This window comes from Triticum aestivum, chromosome 4D (assembly GCF_018294505.1).
Source record: "Triticum aestivum cultivar Chinese Spring chromosome 4D, IWGSC CS RefSeq v2.1, whole genome shotgun sequence".
Lineage (NCBI taxonomy): Eukaryota > Viridiplantae > Streptophyta > Magnoliopsida > Poales > Poaceae > Triticum > Triticum aestivum.
In genome coordinates, this window is record NC_057805.1 from 50,381,018 (window position 1) to 50,401,004 (window position 19,987).

The window sequence follows — 19,987 nt, forward strand, 5'->3', positions numbered from 1 at the left end:
TGAGTTGGACTAATCTGTCTTGTCACAATCTCTCTTTCATCTTTTCATCGGCTCTTGATTGTGCTAGAGGCGTAATTTTTGGTACCACAGTTTGGTCATGCTTTTCTCCAAAGGATCATTGTGAAACTAAAAATATGTCATAGAATATGTTTTCAGAAAAATCATATTTGATCCTTTTCGGCTCATTAGATCCATAGAAGTTCAAAAAAAAAACAGATCCGAGATTGAACGGGGCCCTTTAAAAAATACAAAAATATATATGGAGACCTAAAATTGTTCTAACTATGGTGTACACAAGGACATATGTAGATCACGGGATGCTGGACGCGCGAGATCGAGCCATAAATTTTGTCTTTTTGTAGCCTATACATATCAACGTATTATTTGATAAAAAAAAACACATACATGTACAAAACTGCATGGTGCCCGTGAGCCAAATTATCGCTCTTTAGTGAAGTTCAACTATTTAAACCCCAAAGTACTACCCGTGCCATAATCCTAGCATGTGTGTTGTCACACCCCATCTCTCCTCATATTTCATCTTAATTTCCTCACCATATCCCCCTCAACTCCATCCTCCTTCCCCTCCCGCCACCACCAAGCTCCACCGCGTGGCCAACACCACTATCTAGTCCCTCTTGCTCAGTGGTGTGCGCCCCTATCAATGTGAGTGCATCGAGCGTGCATCTACAATTAGTCTGCCAACTTCAACATGTGTGGTCGCCTTATCCTCTCAACGCGTCATGACATGGTAATGTGACAAGCTCGTGGCTTCCTGGCAAATCTAGATCTAAAGCTCTCTTGGCCAATTCTACATTGGGCCGTGAGCACTGGCCACTTCCAAGTACCATCTCCATACCCCTATTTGCAACCCAAGTACCACTCTAAAGTCAGCCACGAGCATTAGTGGCATAGGTGCATTTTTTTCTGTTACTATACATCATCATATGATGATGGTTTAAAAATTATACATGATATATTTTTCCATCTCGAAAAGAAAGTACAAATCTTGGAACTTCATCATACAGTCAGGAAATTAGAAGTAATAAGATTGAGGTTGCTTGAGCGATAAATCTTTCGTTCTTGACCTTTAATTATTTCATTATGCCAATTTACACACATGTACGCTGCAGTCATCGCCTGATCGTCTTGTTGAGAAAATGAATGCTACTAAGACGACTAAAAACAACAAAAAGTCACTTTGGTGGACGGGTGCATTGGAGCCCTATATTTTGAATAGCGTCAAAATAATAATATTTTGAAGTTGTAAAAAATTCCAAAAACAATTTCACATGTTCATATGAATGTATGTTACACATGTGCAAATTCCGATGATGAAATACGCAACCATGAGGATTTGTGGCTCTCGGGCGCCACACACCCTATATGAAAATAATATTGAAAAACATATTAGGATAATTCAAAAAACTCTGAAATTTTGGATTGTGAAACTTGGGTGCTTGTTGTACACACGTGCGCAGTTTTGTGGGAAATGAGTGATCGTGACAATGCCAGTAATTTCTACGCTGCGGATACCATGGGCATCGGTTCCCCACGAAAACGAACACGGGTGTATAACGGGCACTCAGGTTTCATATCCCAAAATTTCAGAATTTTTTTTTAAAAATCTGATATTTATTTTAGTGCTATTTTTATATAGGGGTGTGTGGCATTGGAGAGCTACAATGCATAGTGCAATACACTCCCAGTCCCAAGAACGTGGGAGAAAGCACAACCGGCCCAGCAGCCCCAGGAACAACGGCTGCGGAACGGAACCACTCCCCCTGTTTGCGCTGAGTGAGGAGCCGCGCCTCTCTCCGCACTGCGTCTGCGTGCCAGCGCCGCCGCCTCCTCTCCACCCGCGCTGCGCGCCAACGCGGACGCCGAGCCGGCCTATCTAGCGCCGCCCGCCACGCCAGCCGCACCTTCACTTGACTCTTGGAGTGGCTTCGGCTGCGCTCGCCATGTCGTCGTCCCTGGCGTCCTCCTCGTACCGCCGCAGGATCCTCGACTCCAAAGCGGCGGCCTCCCACGCGCTCTACTCCTCTCGCCTCCCCTCCCGCTCCAGGCAGCCGGCCCACACCAGGATTGGCGCCGCCGCCAGAGGTAACTAAAAACCTTCTCGACTGAAGGAATCCAATTTCTGTTCTGTTCTGTGTATCGCGTCTGATTGGTGGGATGCACTGAAGCTGTTTGTCGAAATGCGAGTTAGTGTATTAGCTTTATCCTGATTTCACTGTTTCACCCTAGTTCGCAAGGGTATGTCAAAGTTTGCACATATTGAAATGCGTGGAATCTACAGCTAAGATACTAGTACCCACTATAATTGAAAGATATCTCCTGCCTTGGTTGTTCTAGAAGAACTAGTCCTGACATCACATAAATTTAGTTTGCTTGCCATTGTAGATCCTTCGTTATTGAGTTCTGTCAATTTTGTAAATTCTGAATAACTGGAAACTGTGGAGCCACGCAATCCTCAGAATTACGATAAATTTTAGCTACTCCCTTCAGTTCAATTACTATGCCTGAGTGTAAAATATCTCTGTATTAGACTTACTAATGCACATCAGTTGCTTGTGGTAATGTGTATTAAACTGTTACGATACATTCATCAGTTTTGTATATGCTCCTGCTTAAGTTAATTACTTGGTGATGGCATTTTAATCGACAACTTGGTTGATTTCTTGTCGGCATTTACCAAAATGAGCTACATTGCTTAAGTGATACAAGCCCCCACAGCTTTCTAGGATGTCAATACATATTTGTTGGCTTCAGCTGATTCTTTGCATATTTAACTTGTTTCACTTTTATTGGTTGCTTCTCATCTGCAATACTAGAAGTACTCGATGCCGATGCAGTTTTGGCTCTTTTGACGTTGCATCATTTTGTTGTTGTCGTATTGATTTGATGATCTCTTTCAGCTCATGGAGTTGAGAATAGCATCATCAGTGTCCTAACTATGCATCACTGGGAGACCTTGAATCACATGGCGTACAAGTTTGGGAAGCTTGACAAGGTTCATGGAAAGCTAGCCTTGAAGATACTGGGTTCTATTGTGCAACAATCAGGTTTGGAGCGAATCACTCATGTTTACTGCCTGGCTGCTCATATCCTCATCCAAGCTCAAATGCATTCACAAGCAATGTCAGTGCTGAAGCATCTTGCCATGGCGGGCTTCTCTTGCTCTGCTATATTTAGCTCCCTTCTCCGAACCATCTCGCGTTGTGATTCCAATCCCATGGTTTTTGACCTTCTTATCAATGCATATCTGAAGGAAAGAAAAGTTGTTGATGCAAGTAAGGCAATTTTGTTGATGGATAACTGTGGATTTAAGGCTTCAACTCACACCTGCAATGCTGTCCTTAATGCTCTTGTGGAAGTTGGGGAATCAAAACATGTTTGGTTCTTCTTAAAAGAGAGCTTGGCCCGGAAGTTCCCATTGGATGTCACCACTTGTAATATTGTACTGAATTATTTTTGCCTTGATGGTAACCTTGGAAAGGCTAATCTTATGCTACAAAAGATGAAGAGTCGGTCCATATCAAACGTTGTTACTTATAACACAATACTTTACTGGTATGTTAAGAAGGGAAGGTTCAAGGCTGCCATGCGTGTCTTAGAAGATATGGAGAAGAATGGTGTAGAGGCAGATGTATATACTTATAACATCATGATTGATAAGTTATGCAAAATGAAGAGGAGTACGCGTGCTTACCTTTTGCTCAAAAAAATGAGGGGAAATAACTTATCACCTGATGAGTGTACATATAATACTTTGATCAAAGGATTTTTCGATGAAGGTAAGATGAAACTTGCTATCTATATCTTCAATGAAATGCTGAAACAGAGCTTGAAGCCAAGCCTAGCTACTTACACTACCTTGATTGATGGGTACTGCCGAAGTGGGGTAACTGGTGAAGCTTTACGAGTTCTGTATGAAATGCAAGTTGCTGGTGTGAAACCAAGTGAACTAACTTATAGTGCAATGCTGAATGGTTATTGCAAAGCTTCCATGCCGGGACATGCACTGAATCTTATTGAAGATATGAAAGCAAGAGGCACAGCAATCAATAGGACTATGTATACTATCCTGATTGATGGTTTCTGTCAGCTAGGAGTGGTTTCTAAAGCCAAGCAAATTTTAAAGAGTATGCTTGTGGTTGGGATCAATCCAGATGTTGTTACTTATTCAGCATTGATCAATGGTATGTGCAAGATGGGTAAGTTGGACGAAACAAAAGAGATTTTGTCAAGGATGCAAAAAACAGGAGTTTTGCCTAATGAGGTTCTTTATACAACTCTAGTTTGCTATTGTTGCAAGGCTGGGTATGTCGGAGAAGCACTAAAGTATTTTGTGGATATCTATCGGAGGGGCCTAGCTGCCAATTCATTCATCCACAATACATTGTTATGTGCACTGTATCGAGAAGGAATGGTTACACAGGCTGAGCAATTTAAACAATACATGTCTAGGATGAAGATATCATTTGATGTTGCCTCTTTCAACTGTATAATAGACTTTTACTGCACCAGAGGTAATATGCATGAGGCATTCTCAGTGTATGATAATATGCATAGATATGGTTGTTCTCCAAATGTTGACACATATAGGAATTTGCTTAGAGGGTTATGCAAGGGCGGCTACTTGGTACAAGCAAAGGAGTTCATGGCCTGCCTTGTTGACATACCTTATGCCATTGATCAGGAAACCTTCAATGCATTACTTCTGGGGATTTGCAAAGACGGAACTCTAGATGAAGCTCTGGATTTATGTGAGAAAATGGTTACAAGTAACTTTCTACCTGACATCCATACTTACACTGTTCTTCTTAGTGGTTTTTGCAGAAAAGGCAAAATTGTTCCTGCAATCATCCTGTTGCAGATGATGTTGGAGAAAGGGTTTGTCCCTGATATTGTTACATATACCTGTTTGTTGAATGGCTTGATCAAGGAAGGCCAAGTTAAGGTTGCTTCTTACCTGTTCCAGGAGATCATATGCAAGGAAGGTATGTATGCAGATTGTATTGCCTACAACTCAATGATGAACGGGTACCTAAAGGCAGGAATGATACATAAAGTAGATATGACGATTCGGGATATGCATCATAATGAGGTTTATCCAAACCCAGCCAGCTATAACATTCTTATGCATGGGCACATCAAGAAGGGACATTTGTCAAGATCTGTTTATCTATACAAAGATATGGTAAGGAAAGGGATTAGGCCAAACAATGTGACATATCGTTTGCTTATCCATGGATTTTCAAAACATGGTATGACTGAAATTGCGATTAAGTTCTTGGACAAGATGGTCTTAGAACGCATTTATCCGGATAGATTAACATTTGATGTACTCATAACTGTATGTAGTGAGAAATCTAGGATGTCCAATGCTTTACAGCTCTTCAACTGCATGAAGCGGTTATATATGTCACCTAGCAGTAAAGCATACAGTGCCATGATAAATGGATTGATCAGGAAAAATTGGCTGCAGCAGAGTTGTGATGTTTTACGTGACATGGTCGAGAGTGGACTTGAACCGAATCATACACACTATATTGCGTTAATCAATGCAAAATGCAGGCTTGGGGACATCAATGGAGCATTCAGGCTGAAAGAGGAAATGGCAGCTCTTGGTGTTGTGCCAGCTGAAGTTGCTGAAAGCTCAATTGTTAGAGGCCTTAGTAAATGTGGAAAGGTTGAAGAGGGTATCATAGTTTTCTGTAGCATAATACGTGCTGGAATGGTGCCAACAATTGCTACTTTCACTACCCTAATGCATGGTCTCTGTAAAGAAGGCAAGATTGCGGATGCTCTGCACCTCAAAGGGTCAATGGAGTTGTATGGATTGAAGATTGATGTAGTCACTTATAATGTTCTAATCACAGGTTTATGCAACAACCAGTGTGTTTCTGATGCATTAGATCTTTATGAAGAGATGAAATCTAAGCAACTTCGGCCGAACATTACAACATACACCACAATGATTGGGGCTATCTGTGCAACAGGCAGAATATTGGAAGGACAGAAACTACTGAATGATATAGAGGATAGGGGCTTTGTTCCCTCATATAAGGATCAAATTCTCGAATGGAGGATGGAGAATGCAATGAGAAGGTTAAACATTATAAGAAATTGCAGAAAAGAAATAACTTCTAAGAATGAGGTCGAACTATTACATGCAGATCATGAATCCATGCATGAAGCTGCTGAAGACTGATATCCTCTTAAATCAACTTTTTCTACTTCAAAGGAAGTGGTATGTTTGATCAATATGGTAGGTACAAAACTAAGGGTACCTTTTCTGGCTTCTGCCTGTGAAACCTTATTTCATGGTGCTCATTGCTCAATCATTGAGGGTTCCTTTTTTTAGATATTTTGAATTATCCTGTGTCTCCGACAATTAGTGGGGTGTCGTATTATGATTTTCCTCTGCCCTATTTGTCATAACATTGTTTATTTTCTTTATAATCCATTGGTATTTGCTGAAAAAGGGTTTATAATAAAACACTGAAACTAGATTGTAAGAAACATCCCATGTGTTGAACTGGAGTCTGGAGGGGAGGCAATTGAGTGTTAATGAGGTTTTGACTTGTGAGTGGTTATAGATAAGCAGGTACCCATAGATATGCATAGAGATGGGAGTGGTCGCAGATAAGCAGGTAGCCTCTTGATTACTGCTCCAGGCCTCGCATACAGTTTTTGGTTCAGAAAAATGGTAGCCTCTTGATCCATGGCACAGATAGTTATTTTCATTGCACAAAGTTAACTTCCAAAATAAAGTCGCACATGGTCCAGTCTTTTTCTATTGATCACATTGCAACCAGACTGAAAACTTCTTAGGTGGGGTTCTCTTCTATTGACCCCTTTCAACTTCTTTAGACGCTGTTTTTCAGTTCTGATTGTTTGTGGTGCTTGTTTATAATCTGTTCTGGAAATCTAATTGTTTGTTGGTTCTTGTGCTTTTCAGGTGACCTCTCGTTGTCCATTTGTGTCAGTTTGCATTGCGACTCATGTATATTGGGCCTAAGTTGTGTATGCATATCAGGTCAGTAAAGCAGGTTTAGCAATGTATGTAGTGCTACTTTAATTATTGAGGCACTGCTCGGTGGTTACTATTTGTTGTGCTATTTCAGATTAGGATATTTTGGTTTTCAACTTTTCATGCAAATTTCTGGCGCAAGTTCCTGGGCTAAAATTAATGGTCCTATTTTGTACATATGCAAAAAAAAAAAACTACTGAGGTACCAATTTCTCTTTATGAAGGTGATCTGTGGAGATAGAATGATTTTTTATTTGCACAAAGCCACACACAACTGATATTGGCTAAACAGATAATTAACTTTGTTTGCACCAATTAGCATGCTTGTCAGGTGGAAATATGTGCATCCAGGCACACTTGAACATCTGGGTGGGAAGGATGGAACAAGTGCGGTTAACAATTTCAGTCTGATAATTTGATGTCCGTTTTTATCAATTGATAATCCATATATGTTTAAAACATATTTTCTTCAGCAATTTAGAGATTTCAGTCCAGCCTCCCGACTCCTGAATACAATGTCTTATCATGTTCTCAGGTTTTAAAGCATATAAGGTAAAAGTATCGATCTTAGTTTTTTTACACCTTTATGCTTCACAGTATATAGTGTTTTGCATGATGAAAACATTGAGGATTTTACTGATGCATAACCTGGTGCACTTGCAAGTAAAATTGCTCAGAGTTGTTTTAGTTAGGCCAAACACTGCGATAGCACAACCTGTCTCTAATTAGGCATCATTGAATTTTATGGGTCAAGAAGCTTTAATGAAGCTCATCGATAATTTCATAGGTTGTAGTCATGGTGGGTTGATACTATTTTTGGTGTCTTCTGATATCCTTCCTGTGATTTTTAATTACAATTATTTTGTGTTGTTGCAATGCAGCAGGTTCATAGTCTGATGGGGATGCTTATATTTGTTGATGACACTGAGATTTAAATAAATATAGAAGATGAAGACTTTGGTGTCATAATTTAAGAAAAAAGCAAGACTAAGATGATGGTAGCCATGCGTAGGTAAATGAAAAATCAAATTTCCCATCTGAACTGTGGGCAGATATCAAGAATGCTTTGAATCTTAGAGACGAAATTATGATTGTTCCTCTTATATGAACAAGTATCGCTAACCGGGATTTCTCTTGCAGGAAAAGATCAGTACGGAAAACATGATTATCTCACTTCATCAAGGACAAGGATACAGGTACGTTCAGGAGATGAGAGAGGTCTTTCCTTTGGACCCAGGGCATGTCACTCTCGAATAAATCAACTTTGCAACAGCAAGACCTGTTCCCATTATGCAAGCCTCCATGGAGGTTAATTTCTTGAGTTAGAGATTTAGTTCGTTGGTAATTATCTTACCTTTTACCTGTTTATACTTTTGATCCCTTATTTTTTATAACTGATATGCGTTTGAGAAAATATGTAGACCGAATTTGACATGGGAGGAGTCCGTTAAGAGAGACCTGAAGGATTGGAGTATCACCAAAGAACTAGCTATGGACAGGGGTGTGTTGAAGCTTGCTATCCATGTGCCAGAGCCATGAGTTGGTCGCGAGATCTTATGAGTTTCACCTCTAGCCTACCCCAACTTGTTTGGGACTAAAGGCTTTGTTGTTGTTGTGCAAGAATATTATAAATGGATGACAGCTTTTGTCATGTGGGGAATTCCCTACCAGAGGCGTGAAGTCCACTTACTACGTGGCTAGGAATTGGTAATTGGTTGGAGTAGGACACAAGTCATAAGATCCAGTTAGGATTGGTAACCTGTTGGATCAGATCAAGAATGATTATCAAGTTTGGATTGTTGCAAGAGTAGGTAATTCATTAACATGTTTAGGAAAAAGTCTGTTCTAGTTGGAGTTTCACGTGCAAGGCCATCCGCTATAAATAGAGGCAGCCACGGGTGATCTAGCCAAGCTATCAATAAACAAATTCTTAGGCCTGAATCCCCCTTCAATTTCCTACATCCATTACCCTTCCCTAACAACAGCAAGCTAATAGCACGACATCAAACCAGCCGGCGGTTCATTGGCCCGAGAGCACCTCTATGGCACGGTATCAACCTAAGGTCCAAGGGCTCTAATAGTTTTGAAATGAATGGACAAAGTGACGGGTTTAGCCGATGATGATGTTTTCTTAAAACTTCTGTTCTTAGTGTTTGTTTACTGATATGAACAATTATGACTATGATTGTTGCACTGCATGACATCATGTAGTATTGCTGCCTGCTGATAATTAATTTATGAGAATATGGACAACTGTGATGTGCCTCTTTTCACTAATAACAGACTTATAATGCCTACCATCTGTAGTTCATGAGGAGGTATGTGAGCAAATGCGCCCTAATGCTCATTCATCGCTCCAACTCCGACCATGTGTCTAGCTCGTGTTGTCAAGGAGTTCCCCTGCAGCTACCTTGGCATGCCCTTGTCTAAGGACGCTACGCAAGCAGGACTTGCAATATCCTACATAAGGTGATTGCCAAACTCCCTAGCTGGAAGGCTAGCATGCTCACTAGGGGAGGACAGTTGGTGCTCACAAAGACGATCCTCTTGTGTTTTCCCATCTACCACATGTTATTGCTTGTGATCCTGGCCTGGCTGATCAAGGCGATTGACAAATGTTGTAGAGCTTTATCTACAAAAGGACGGAAGCAGTGATGGGGAGGTCACTGCCTAGTGGCCTGGGACAGAGCTGCTTCAGTTGTTCTTGTGCAATTATGCTTGGGTGGTGGAGTCCTAGCCGTGGGGACCTTTATAAAGCTGGTTAGAGCTGTGATAGCAGCCCAAAGGCAAGTGTCTGCTTTGATGCCAAGGTGTCCTTCCCGGCAGATGGGTTTGGATGCAGCTGGAGGTGTGCACTGAATTTATCCGGGCCGAGGGGTTTCTCGTTTCTCCACTCCATGGTATGTACTCCGCTGACTGCAGTGTCTGTTTGATTGATTCTCAGTTGTTTTTTACCATCAAGCCAGTTAGGTATTCACAGCCTGAAGATTTGATTGATGTGTTTGATGAAATAAGTAAATTGTATTTGATAGCAAGAGTTTAATGATGAGCTGTTTGGAGCTAGGATGGGGAATTCTTGTTGTAGGTTTGTAGCACTTGTTGTGCTGTAGGAGCTAGAACTTCATTTTATTTTTGAAATGTGCACCAGAGATTAGTTGCAGATGATAGGGCATAGCCAATGGCACTCCAAGCATTTTTTTTTCTCCTGTGGTGCACTTCCTACCAGAAGCTTCAGTAAAAATAAATTCTCCTGTATTTTTTCCGAAACGGAAGCAAAAGATTTGTCTCATCGAATTAATAAAGCAAAAGATAGTTGCCTAGTTAATTAGTGAAAATCCGGGCAAATACCGATGCAGATAGACCACACTCAATGTATGAAACCCCACAGCCACACAGGTGGCCCACACAGTTGTGTGCTTAATAGTTCGTGTGATTTTGAGTTTTGTACGGACTGAGGAGACGCATGCTGTAATTTGTGTGATCTCACTTCCCTTTTATTTGTAGATATGATATATTTGGTTTTCATTCTGCTGCCACTTAATTCAGCGACGGGTTCTAAGCTTAGATTGCTTGGTTTCAGTTCGTGCATCCTGGTTTCTAGTGCAGGTCAAGACTTGGGTGGGAGATGGTTAGCCACTTAGCCACATGTTTTCTTCTGCAGGAGAGGTGTCATAAGGTAGGCATGATTGGCTTCATCCAGCCCTAAGTCAAGACAGTATGATTGAGACCTCTGTGATGTGGTTTTTATCTGTTCTTACTAGATAAGGAGAAATTTTTCATGGGAATGGTGTATGAGCGAACACTAAAGACATCCAATTGTTGCCCATATGTATGATAAAAATATTGTTATCTGTGCTACTGCGTAACCTTATTCATGACTGTTTTATTCAGTCCTGACCCAACACATTAGTAACTACTAGATCGGCAACGCGCCTTGGCGCGAGGGTGCCGGTCCCAACGATGTGGTCAAGCAAGTAGTAATCATGGTTTAGCTAAGTATTCAAATAGGATAACAAAATAAAAGAAGGATGAAACATTCACTTCTAATAGAAGACATTGAGTCATGAGACCACGAAAGGTAACCACTTCCATTAAGTTTAGTACTAATAGCACGAACATGTCCTAATCTAAAACAAAGTTTGCAGCACATCCATATATAAGCAAGGCAGCTACCCAACATAGGCTAAAGTTATAACAAAAACAACTTCACTACAAAGGTAACATCTCAAAAAGGAGGTTAGTAAACACTTATTAATGATTCAGTACTAAACATCAAGGTTAATCACACAACATTGGCAAGTTTCATACCAAAGCATACTTTGTTGTAACAAATATACTCAGAGCAACCTTCTCGGAGTGTCAGTGCATTTCATAAAACAATGCTATGAAGGGGGACATCCGTGATACAACATACATGTTGGTCCTCAACTTTCACTTCTAGCGATCTCCGAGTATATTGGAATTCCAAAGAGCGGTCTTAGGGCGTCGTGCCCTGTCCAACACCATGGTCCAGTGCCCAGACCCAAAACATAGAGCAGGTTACAGTAATACATAGTCCAGATGGTGTTGAGTAGAAAAAAACCACAATATATTACTCCCTCCGTTCCTAAATATAAGTCTTTGTAGAGATTCCACTAGATGGACTACGTACGGAACAAAATGAATGAATCTACACTTAAAATGCATCTATATACATCCGTATGTGGTTCATGGTGAAATCTCTACAAAGACTTATATTTAGGAACGGAGGAAGTACACGGGAAAGAACATGACATTCCTGTACATAAGTGAACCCCTAACAAAGCAATGCCCTAACAAAGCAATGCCCTAGATCATCTTCACACCCATGAGACTCCAGGTTGTAGCCTTAAAGATAAGTGTAGACAAACCCTGTCAATAAGTATACGTGGGCTGCAAGAGTAGAGAACATTTATTGTATACCTACACCATTCTCTGTCATAAAAGTAGGGAGACAGAGCACTAAACAAAGAAGAGTACAGGTTCTTTTCACCAACAGATGAACTTTGCAATTAACACTCAAAATGGGATGAAAGCAATGGGAAATTTTCTTCTAAGACTGTCCCAAATCATTATGAATCATGGGCATGGGTCCTGCACACACACATGATGCATTTTTTATTATTACCATGCACTACTGCCTACTCCTCTATATATCATTAAGAACAGGTCACTAATTCCTTTGATGGTTGACACTAAGATAAAGTCACATGTTCAAATTCTATTAACCTAAGGCAGTAATTCAAACAGTCCGTAGAAGCCTTTCAAAGAAGGCCCCTAAAAAATAATCAGCCAGACTATATGTACTGAACATAAGAACTTATTCCAGAGATATGTTAGCGACACATTATGAAAGATTATACCTCCACAAAGCAGGGACGGCAGATCGACGGATGTCCATCCCCACTTCCTACAATTACGCAAAATAAAATCTAAGGTGAGAACATCACTGAATTATAATTGGAAACTAAATTTTGCTCTGAACCATAACATGCACTTGACAAAGTGAAATATCCAGAAATGGAGTTATTATATGAACCACAGCATGCACTTGACAAAGTAAAGAATGTGAACTGGAGTTAAACTGATATAATCATACAGTGGTATTTTCCTGAAAATCAAATCATAAAAAGAGAGAAAAGAAACCAGCAGATAGAAAGGCAATCAACACGTCGAATCACATCATTATATGAACAGGCAAAAAGGTCAAACAGGAAGTCCGAGGAAGCCCAAGATGACGGTACCATATACATATTGTGTACAAATATACCTTCATCGCTGGTGGATATTGGATCGACGCTCCATGCCCCTTGCATGATGTTATTATATATCGGATGCTTAGTTGTCACTGCAGCCCTAGAATGAGCAAAAGCTCATTAGTATTCTTACTTATACTGCATGATATTTTTACCTGAACTCAGCATCCAACAGTGTGCAAACAACTAACCATGGAGTAAATCAAAGTTACGCCAGAACTAAAACTACACATGTACCACAAAATCCAACTATCCATGTGAAATCGGAGAGAAGTAACCAACTGTTTTTTGTTATCTTGTATTTCTCATGAGAGAGCCTGGGTGTTTTTGTAATCAGAACAGTAACTGTAACCACGTGCATATCAATGAGCATGATATGTATCATGCACCATTTTGACAAACAACATGACAGAAAAAAATCCTTTACATCTACTGTTGACTTGATTCAGTTTCAAATGTAATGATGGTTCATACAAATAGAAGTACAATTAGTTAGCTGCATCATTACCATCCACTTAAAGAAAACAAGCCAGTGTATTAGAGTTTGAGAATAGCCGTGCACCACCTCATCCCAACATAGGTAATATATGTTACATCTATTGTGAACTTGATTCGGTTTCAAAGGTAATGTTGGTCCATGCAAGTAGAAGTAAAGTTAATTAGCTGCATCATCTCAAAGTGTCTCAGAGACAAACCGCATTATATATGGCATATAGGACGGGGAAAGATTAGGTAGTGGAAGATACGTATGTAAATAAATCAGAGGAGATCCTAACTTTAAATCCTAATTGAATGGCAAGACATGCGCCCACACAGACGTCTTTTCCATAAGGCTAAAGAGTGAGAAAGGGCAATCATCTACATTTAAGCCTTGCTTATTAGCCAATTTAAGAATCAGCCTCCCATAAGGCTATAAGTACCAATGAGCTAGGAAAAGAACAATATCTACCTTTTTATAAAACCAGAGTAGCAGTGGACCAGAGGCTGGAGATGAAGAGGAGCAGTCTAAATTTTCATGTTGCAGAACAAAGTGCAAACTGAGACTGCAGTCATTTATTCAATATGGAATCAATGATGCACTTAATTTGAGGCCACAAAGGAAAGCCCGAAATAAACATGAAACAAAGACACAAGGAACCAGATATAAATGTCGGACACGCATACAACCTGCAAGACTATGGGCATGAAACAAACACACAAAATTGGCCAGTCGCATGAGAGGAAATACAACGACATTTTTCTGTCCCAACTCTTATTTGTGCTCACCTCACTATGGCTGGATTCTTCTTCTGGGCAGTGAGCACAACAACAACGCACATTCTTTTTTGGCTTTATCAGTTCATAAGAAGACAACATTTTTGACCAAGGCAATGATGGTCGACAAACATTCACATGGAATGATGAACTGATACATGTTAGTAATTTTATTTATATATTGGCACCTGGTTAGTACCAGGGTTCGTTAAACTGGCAGTTGCTAGACTGAAACCAAACCATATCATCTTTGCTTGGTTTTTTAGGCAGGGTATTGTTCACTCTCTAAGCACCCTAAACAAATGGCACAGGTATACAAAATTAAAATAAGCTAATTGACTGCTTGTGAGTTCTGATGCTACCTCCACTAACAAATGCGATACAAAATTATGCTTTCCTACATCTAATTAAAGATATGGCAAACATAAGTACATCTCTAGTCCTCCACACTCCCTTGGTTCTGGGTGAAAACCCAACCATGCATGATCTCCCGGTAGCAAGAGCAGAACTCCAGTTGTGAAAAAGATCGCTGCCCAGTCCTCCCCTAGGCGATAGTAGCTAGAGGCTCAAGTTTGACACAATCGAAGAAGAAACAGGGAGGAGGAGCGAGCTGTGGTGAGCTAGCTGTACCTGCTTGAGCCGGCCCCTCCTCTTGGAGAGGAGGATGATCTGGTCATTAAGCAGATCTCGACGATCAGCGGACTTCCTGCTGCCGATCAGGTGTCACTACTTATCCGCGCTAAGGAGTGACTTGATCGCCGCATCGAGGCTGCTGCCCTCCTGCATCATCACAAACCAAATCTCTCTTTTATATCAGTAAGACCAATAGACATAAGGTCCTGTTTCAAAGGGTTACAGGTTTACGACATGTTGATATTCAAGATACAGAGATTCATAGTTATGCGACACTTTTGAAGCTGACAGACCATCAAGGATCACAACACAAGTACTGGCATTTCACAGAACAGAGAAGGCCACACACTGCAGTACTGCACATGAATAGCCAGGCAGGCACACAGTGATACCTCAGTAATGGTATTTGGTGGAGTAATCCTTGGGAGTAATCACCAGAGCTCAGGCAAATACTTGAGATGGTAAGGTGGATCTAAAGATTACACAAATCCTAAAACAAGACGGTGCCTTGATTTTAGCTCTCGACCATCAACTACTACACCACTTGACCAGGTCGCTTGTTTTACATGGGAGAGAATGTGTGGAGCTTAGGAGTCGAAAATCCTTCATCAACCAGATACTACATCGCCAAATCCCCAACAAGTAAGGAATAATTTTACACTAAGGGTACCAAGAATCTGAATAAAATGATTACCAGTTCACTTGTGTGCTGATCTAATATATGATGTTGTTCTGTTGTTAAGTTCAGAAAAATAGGGATATATAGCAGAAACAGGGGGTCAGATTAAGTTAAATCTGTTGGGTCAATGACCTTTTAATGATATTCTGCTTAGATTACATGCTTGACTGCTTGAGTAGATAACAAAGAAACTCCATAATTTAATAGTCATCGCAAGCAGGAGATACCAGATTAGTGTCAGGTTCAAATTACATATAAAACTATTTGATTAGGCATACTAATAAAATCATTTGTTTCCACTGCACATGAAAGGACTTCTCATTATAAAAGACAGGACATACATCCACTATTGTTTATATCGGGATCAAATTACAAATATGAAATCTCTATAACTATATCAACACCTTGTGGCTCTAAAGCCAAGATTGTTTTTTTTCTCCTCACACATGTATTCTTGCTAGCAAATCTAAATCCACGTGTCCCTTATCGTACTGCAACGTATAGTTCACTGCAATTGTAGATGGAGAATCTCCTACAACTCAGTTATGAAAGGAGAAATCAAATGTTTTCAGAAGTTGTACTACCATCTATGAACACATTCGAGAACAAACAATTATCAAGATTGCATCAAACATAAGTAAAAAAATAGGAGGGGGGAGGTAAAATAAGCTACCTGAACACCCAAGAAATCTGCATCCACTGCCTGCTGAAAGGCGAGTCAGCAATAAACACCATGATCTGTATTTGCAAAACAAATAAGAAAGCATACAAACAAATTAGTGTCAATCGGGTGATATGCGGCAGATACATATATGCAAGTACACATCAAGTATAGCTGATGTTGAGTAGATGAGGTGCTCACAACCCAACTAAAAACTGCAATAACCAAGCCATACAGAAATTACAATTTACATGACACTTGACATCTCCTTGCACTCATATAATGATTCAAATCCGGTTGGTTGGCTAATAGCGAACAAAATGGAAGGACAAAAGAAGTAGACTTCACTATAGTTAGGTACCTTGTTATCGACAATGTGAATATTGGGAATCTCAATTCCAGACTTATGCACATTCATCCTGGTTGCAGTACATTAAACTGACCTTGCAACCTGCATTAGTAACAACAGAAGGCAAGATTGAGTGTCAATGCAATCTGGATAAGCAAAGCCAGCTAGCACAAAGAATTGTAAATTTCTCCAAAGGTAATTCTTCATAATTAATGGCTTAGTACAAGATCTGGACAGACATTGTACTTATAGGAAGGAAGGGATAGTTGTAAGATAATATCATTTACGCCAACCAGGCCCAAAAATCATGGGAAATAACCACAGTATGGAGCTAATAACATTTATCTACTGTAAATTACCATACCCATTGAAAAAGATTATTTGCATATGATCTCTAATCTAGACATAAATACTGAAGGTCACATGGCATGATCTTATAAACTGAACTAAATCTCCAAAATCATGTCACCGAATAAATCTGGCACTAAGATCCAGAAAGCCCATTCCTTGGAGCCTAGCTAGACCTAAAGCAACAAAACACCAACACTCCACCAACAGAGGAGCTGCAATCACACGCCCGCCAAGGATCCAGACAAATAAGAAGAGGCATAAATATATGCTCCACCAATAACAAGCCGTAGCACTTTTGGCTTTTACCAAAGACAAGAAAAAACAACAGAAGGCCCTCACTTCCCAGCCTGCATACCAGCGTGCACGACAAACAGAATATAGCGAGCCTAAAAAACCACATGGCCATACCGGCATACATCTAGCCCTAAAATAAGATTGAAAAGTATGTGGAGAAGAGGGGTTGACCTGCAGATGACCCAAAGGTCCGTGAACAAAGATGCAATCGGCTCGGATCCCATGCCCTTCTCCTCCGTCACAACACAACATGTTCATCTCCTGCAGTTCCATGATGATGGGTGGACCGGTGGTCAGAGAGAGAGAGAGAGAGAGAGAGAGAGAGAGAGAGAGAGAGAGAGAGAGAGAGAGAGAGAGAAGGGGGGCTGTAGTAGAACTGCAGCCGAGCCCCTCCTGACAATGGAGAGGGAGGAGCGACGGGGGGGCACCTGTAGCGAACGTAGAAGGAGGAGTGACGGGGGAGCGCTGCATCGAGTGCCTGCTGCTCGCGCTCCTCGGCCGCGCGCACCGTCTAGCCTCAGACTTGGCCGGGCCCCTTGAGCATGTCGGGGTCGCCCAGGGCGCAGCCGGTGGCGAAGGTGCGCCTCCGCCTGTTGGCCTCCTCGCGTCGATCCGCCTGGCCTCCTCCATCGACGGCGCGACGGCGTGCTCCTCTGGGAAGAGAAGCACCAGATTCCTCTCGCCCAGACAACGCGACGCGCGAGCTCGACGTGCGGCTGGCGGCGATGGCGTGGCGGCGGACGGGAAGGATGGAGGGAGGGGAGCGGCGGCTAGGGTTCAATCGGGGTGGTGGCGTGCGGGAGGAAGAGAGAGGGGAGTCGGGGTGAGGACCGAGGAGTGGGAAAGGAGAGAGGCGGCTAGGGTTTTCACCACGGGCGTGCTGCTTTTATATGGATGTGTGCGAAATGACGAGAATGCCCTCGGTGGCCACCCAATTTTACAGGCGGTGGCATGAACGAGCAGGACTATTCATTGTAGCAGTGTCACCGGGTCGATCCGACGGCCGATGTCATCCGAAGGCGAGATCGGACGGTCCAAAACGCATCAAACAAGAGATCCGACGGCCAGAAATCGCTGAGCTATGAGGAGGCCCATGTTCTCCCTAGATACTTATATCAGGATGTATACAATTTTGTTCAATGTTTTTTTCCGGGAACTGTTGAATGGGAAGTTGAAGAAGAGAATCACATCATGTTTTTATGACTGTTTTTGTTGTATACACAAAATATGTTTTTGTGCGGGAATTATATGTTATATGCCACGAAAACATGTCATAAAAATATACTGTTAGAAATGTTTTAAATACTGCAATTGTTTGTTAACTTATCATGAAAACCTTAAATACAAAATTAAATAGGCGTTTTTAACGGGTCTTAACCGACTGAGCATTTTCTGATCGGGTTTTACAAAGCTCAGCCTGGCCAAGGCCGATGTCTATTCATTGCCAAGTCATGAAAATCGTGTTTTAAAACCTTGGTTAAACCACGGGTGCTAGGATTTGAGGGCGAAAAAGATCAGCCACCGCTCCTGGAAATTCTTTCGGTCTCCTCACCTCTGCCAGCCATCTTGTCCTTCTTTTATTTTTTTGAGAAAACTTTCAATCTATTCATCAACTATCAAGATAGTACAAAGAAACACTAGAAATAAAAAATACATCAAGGTCTGTAGACCACCTAGCGACGACTACAAGCACTGGAGCGAGCCGAAGGCGCACCGCCGTCTTTGCCCCTCCTCATCGGAGTCGGGCAAACCTTATTGTAGTAGATAGTCAGGAAGTCGTTGTGCTAAGGTCCTATAGAACCAGCGCATCTGAACAGCAACCGCTGCCGATGAAGAGAAGCGTAGATCGAAAGGATCCAACTTGTAGACACACTAACTCAGACGAACGAAGACATGATCCACGTGGATCCACCGAAGACAAACACCGACTGAATCCCGCGAGATCCGCCGGATACAAACCTCCACACGCCCTCCGAGGATGCTAGAAACACCATCGGAACGGGGTGTTGGGGAACGTAGTAATTTCAAAAAAATCCTACGCACACGCAGAATCATGGTGATGCATAGCAACGAGAGGGGAGAGTGTCATCCACATACCCTCGTAGACCGTAAGCGGAAGCGTTATGACAACGCGGATGATGTAGTCGTACGTCTTCACGATCGACCGATCCTCAGTACTGAACGTACGACACCTCCGTGTTCAGCACATGTTCAGCTCGGTGACGTCCCGCGAACTCACGATCCAGTAGAGCTCGAGGGAGAGTTTCGTCAGCACGACGGCGTGATGACGATGTTGATGAAGTTATCGACGCAGGGCTTCGCCTAAGCACCGCTACGATATGACCGTGGTGGATTATGGTGAAGGGGGGCACCGCACACGGCTAAGAGATCAATGATCAATTGTTGTGACTCCAAGGGGTGCCTCCCTCCCCGTATATAAAGGAGTAGAGGAGGGGGAGGGCCGGCGCTCTCTAGGGCGTGCCATAAGGGAGTCCTACTCCCACCGGGAGTAGGAGAGGTAGGAAAGAGGAGGGAGAGAAGAAGGAAAGGGGGCCCGGCCCTCTCACCCAATTCGGATTGGGCTTGCGGGGGGCGCCCCCTCCTATGCTTCCTCCTCCTCTATTCCACTAAGGCCCAATAAGGCCCATACACTTACCGGGGGTTCCGGTAACCTCCCGGTACTCCGGTAAATTCCCGAATTCACCCGGAACCATTCCGATGTCCAAATAGAGTCGTCCAATATATCGATCTTTACGCCTCGACCATTTCGAGACTCCTCGTCATGTCCGTGATCATATCCGGGACTCCGAACTACCTTCGGTACATCAAAACATATAAACTCATAATACCGATCGTCATAGAACTTTAAGCGTGCGGACCCTACGGGTTCGAGAACTATGTAGACATGACCGAGACATGTCTCCGGTCAATAGCCAATAGCGGAACCTGG

The 19,987-nt window shown here is 42.0% G+C and overlaps 1 protein-coding gene and 1 long non-coding RNA gene across 22 annotated transcripts; one reads left to right on the top strand and one right to left on the bottom strand.

Moving 5' to 3' along the window:
- The first annotated feature begins 1,711 nt into the window (after nt 1-1,711).
- LOC123096116 (pentatricopeptide repeat-containing protein At5g55840) lies at nt 1,712-10,928 on the top strand. 18 transcript variants are annotated; one of them, XM_044517736.1, is made up of 11 exons: nt 1,712-2,106; nt 2,922-6,277; nt 6,971-7,048; nt 7,137-7,244; nt 7,362-7,429; nt 7,516-7,594; nt 7,927-8,054; nt 8,183-8,238; nt 9,350-9,511; nt 9,667-9,942; nt 10,649-10,874. In XM_044517736.1, exons 1-2 carry the CDS (start codon nt 1,965-1,967, stop codon nt 6,218-6,220), a joined length of 3,441 nt encoding a protein of 1,146 aa, XP_044373671.1. In that variant the 5' UTR covers nt 1,712-1,964; the 3' UTR covers nt 6,221-6,277; nt 6,971-7,048; nt 7,137-7,244; nt 7,362-7,429; nt 7,516-7,594; nt 7,927-8,054; nt 8,183-8,238; nt 9,350-9,511; nt 9,667-9,942; nt 10,649-10,874. The 18 variants fall into 18 exon arrangements, with proteins under 18 accessions (XP_044373671.1, XP_044373672.1, XP_044373668.1 ...); XM_044517737.1 differs by having other exon boundaries at nt 7,137-7,429; nt 7,924-8,054; XM_044517733.1 differs by having other exon boundaries at nt 7,137-7,429.
- Nucleotides 10,891-17,915, bottom strand: LOC123096118 (uncharacterized). Of its 4 annotated transcripts, none has more exons than XR_006446465.1 (7): nt 17,466-17,915; nt 17,209-17,298; nt 16,405-16,494; nt 16,056-16,120; nt 13,766-14,850; nt 12,831-12,916; nt 10,891-12,470 (listed from the first exon to the last, which is right to left on the bottom strand). It is a non-coding gene; the product is annotated as an uncharacterized lncRNA (long non-coding RNA). The 4 variants fall into 4 exon arrangements; XR_006446466.1 differs by having other exon boundaries at nt 10,891-11,953; nt 12,424-12,470; nt 12,831-14,850; XR_006446464.1 differs by having other exon boundaries at nt 14,701-14,850; nt 17,466-17,913.
- Nucleotides 17,916-19,987: the final 2,072 nt, after the last annotated feature.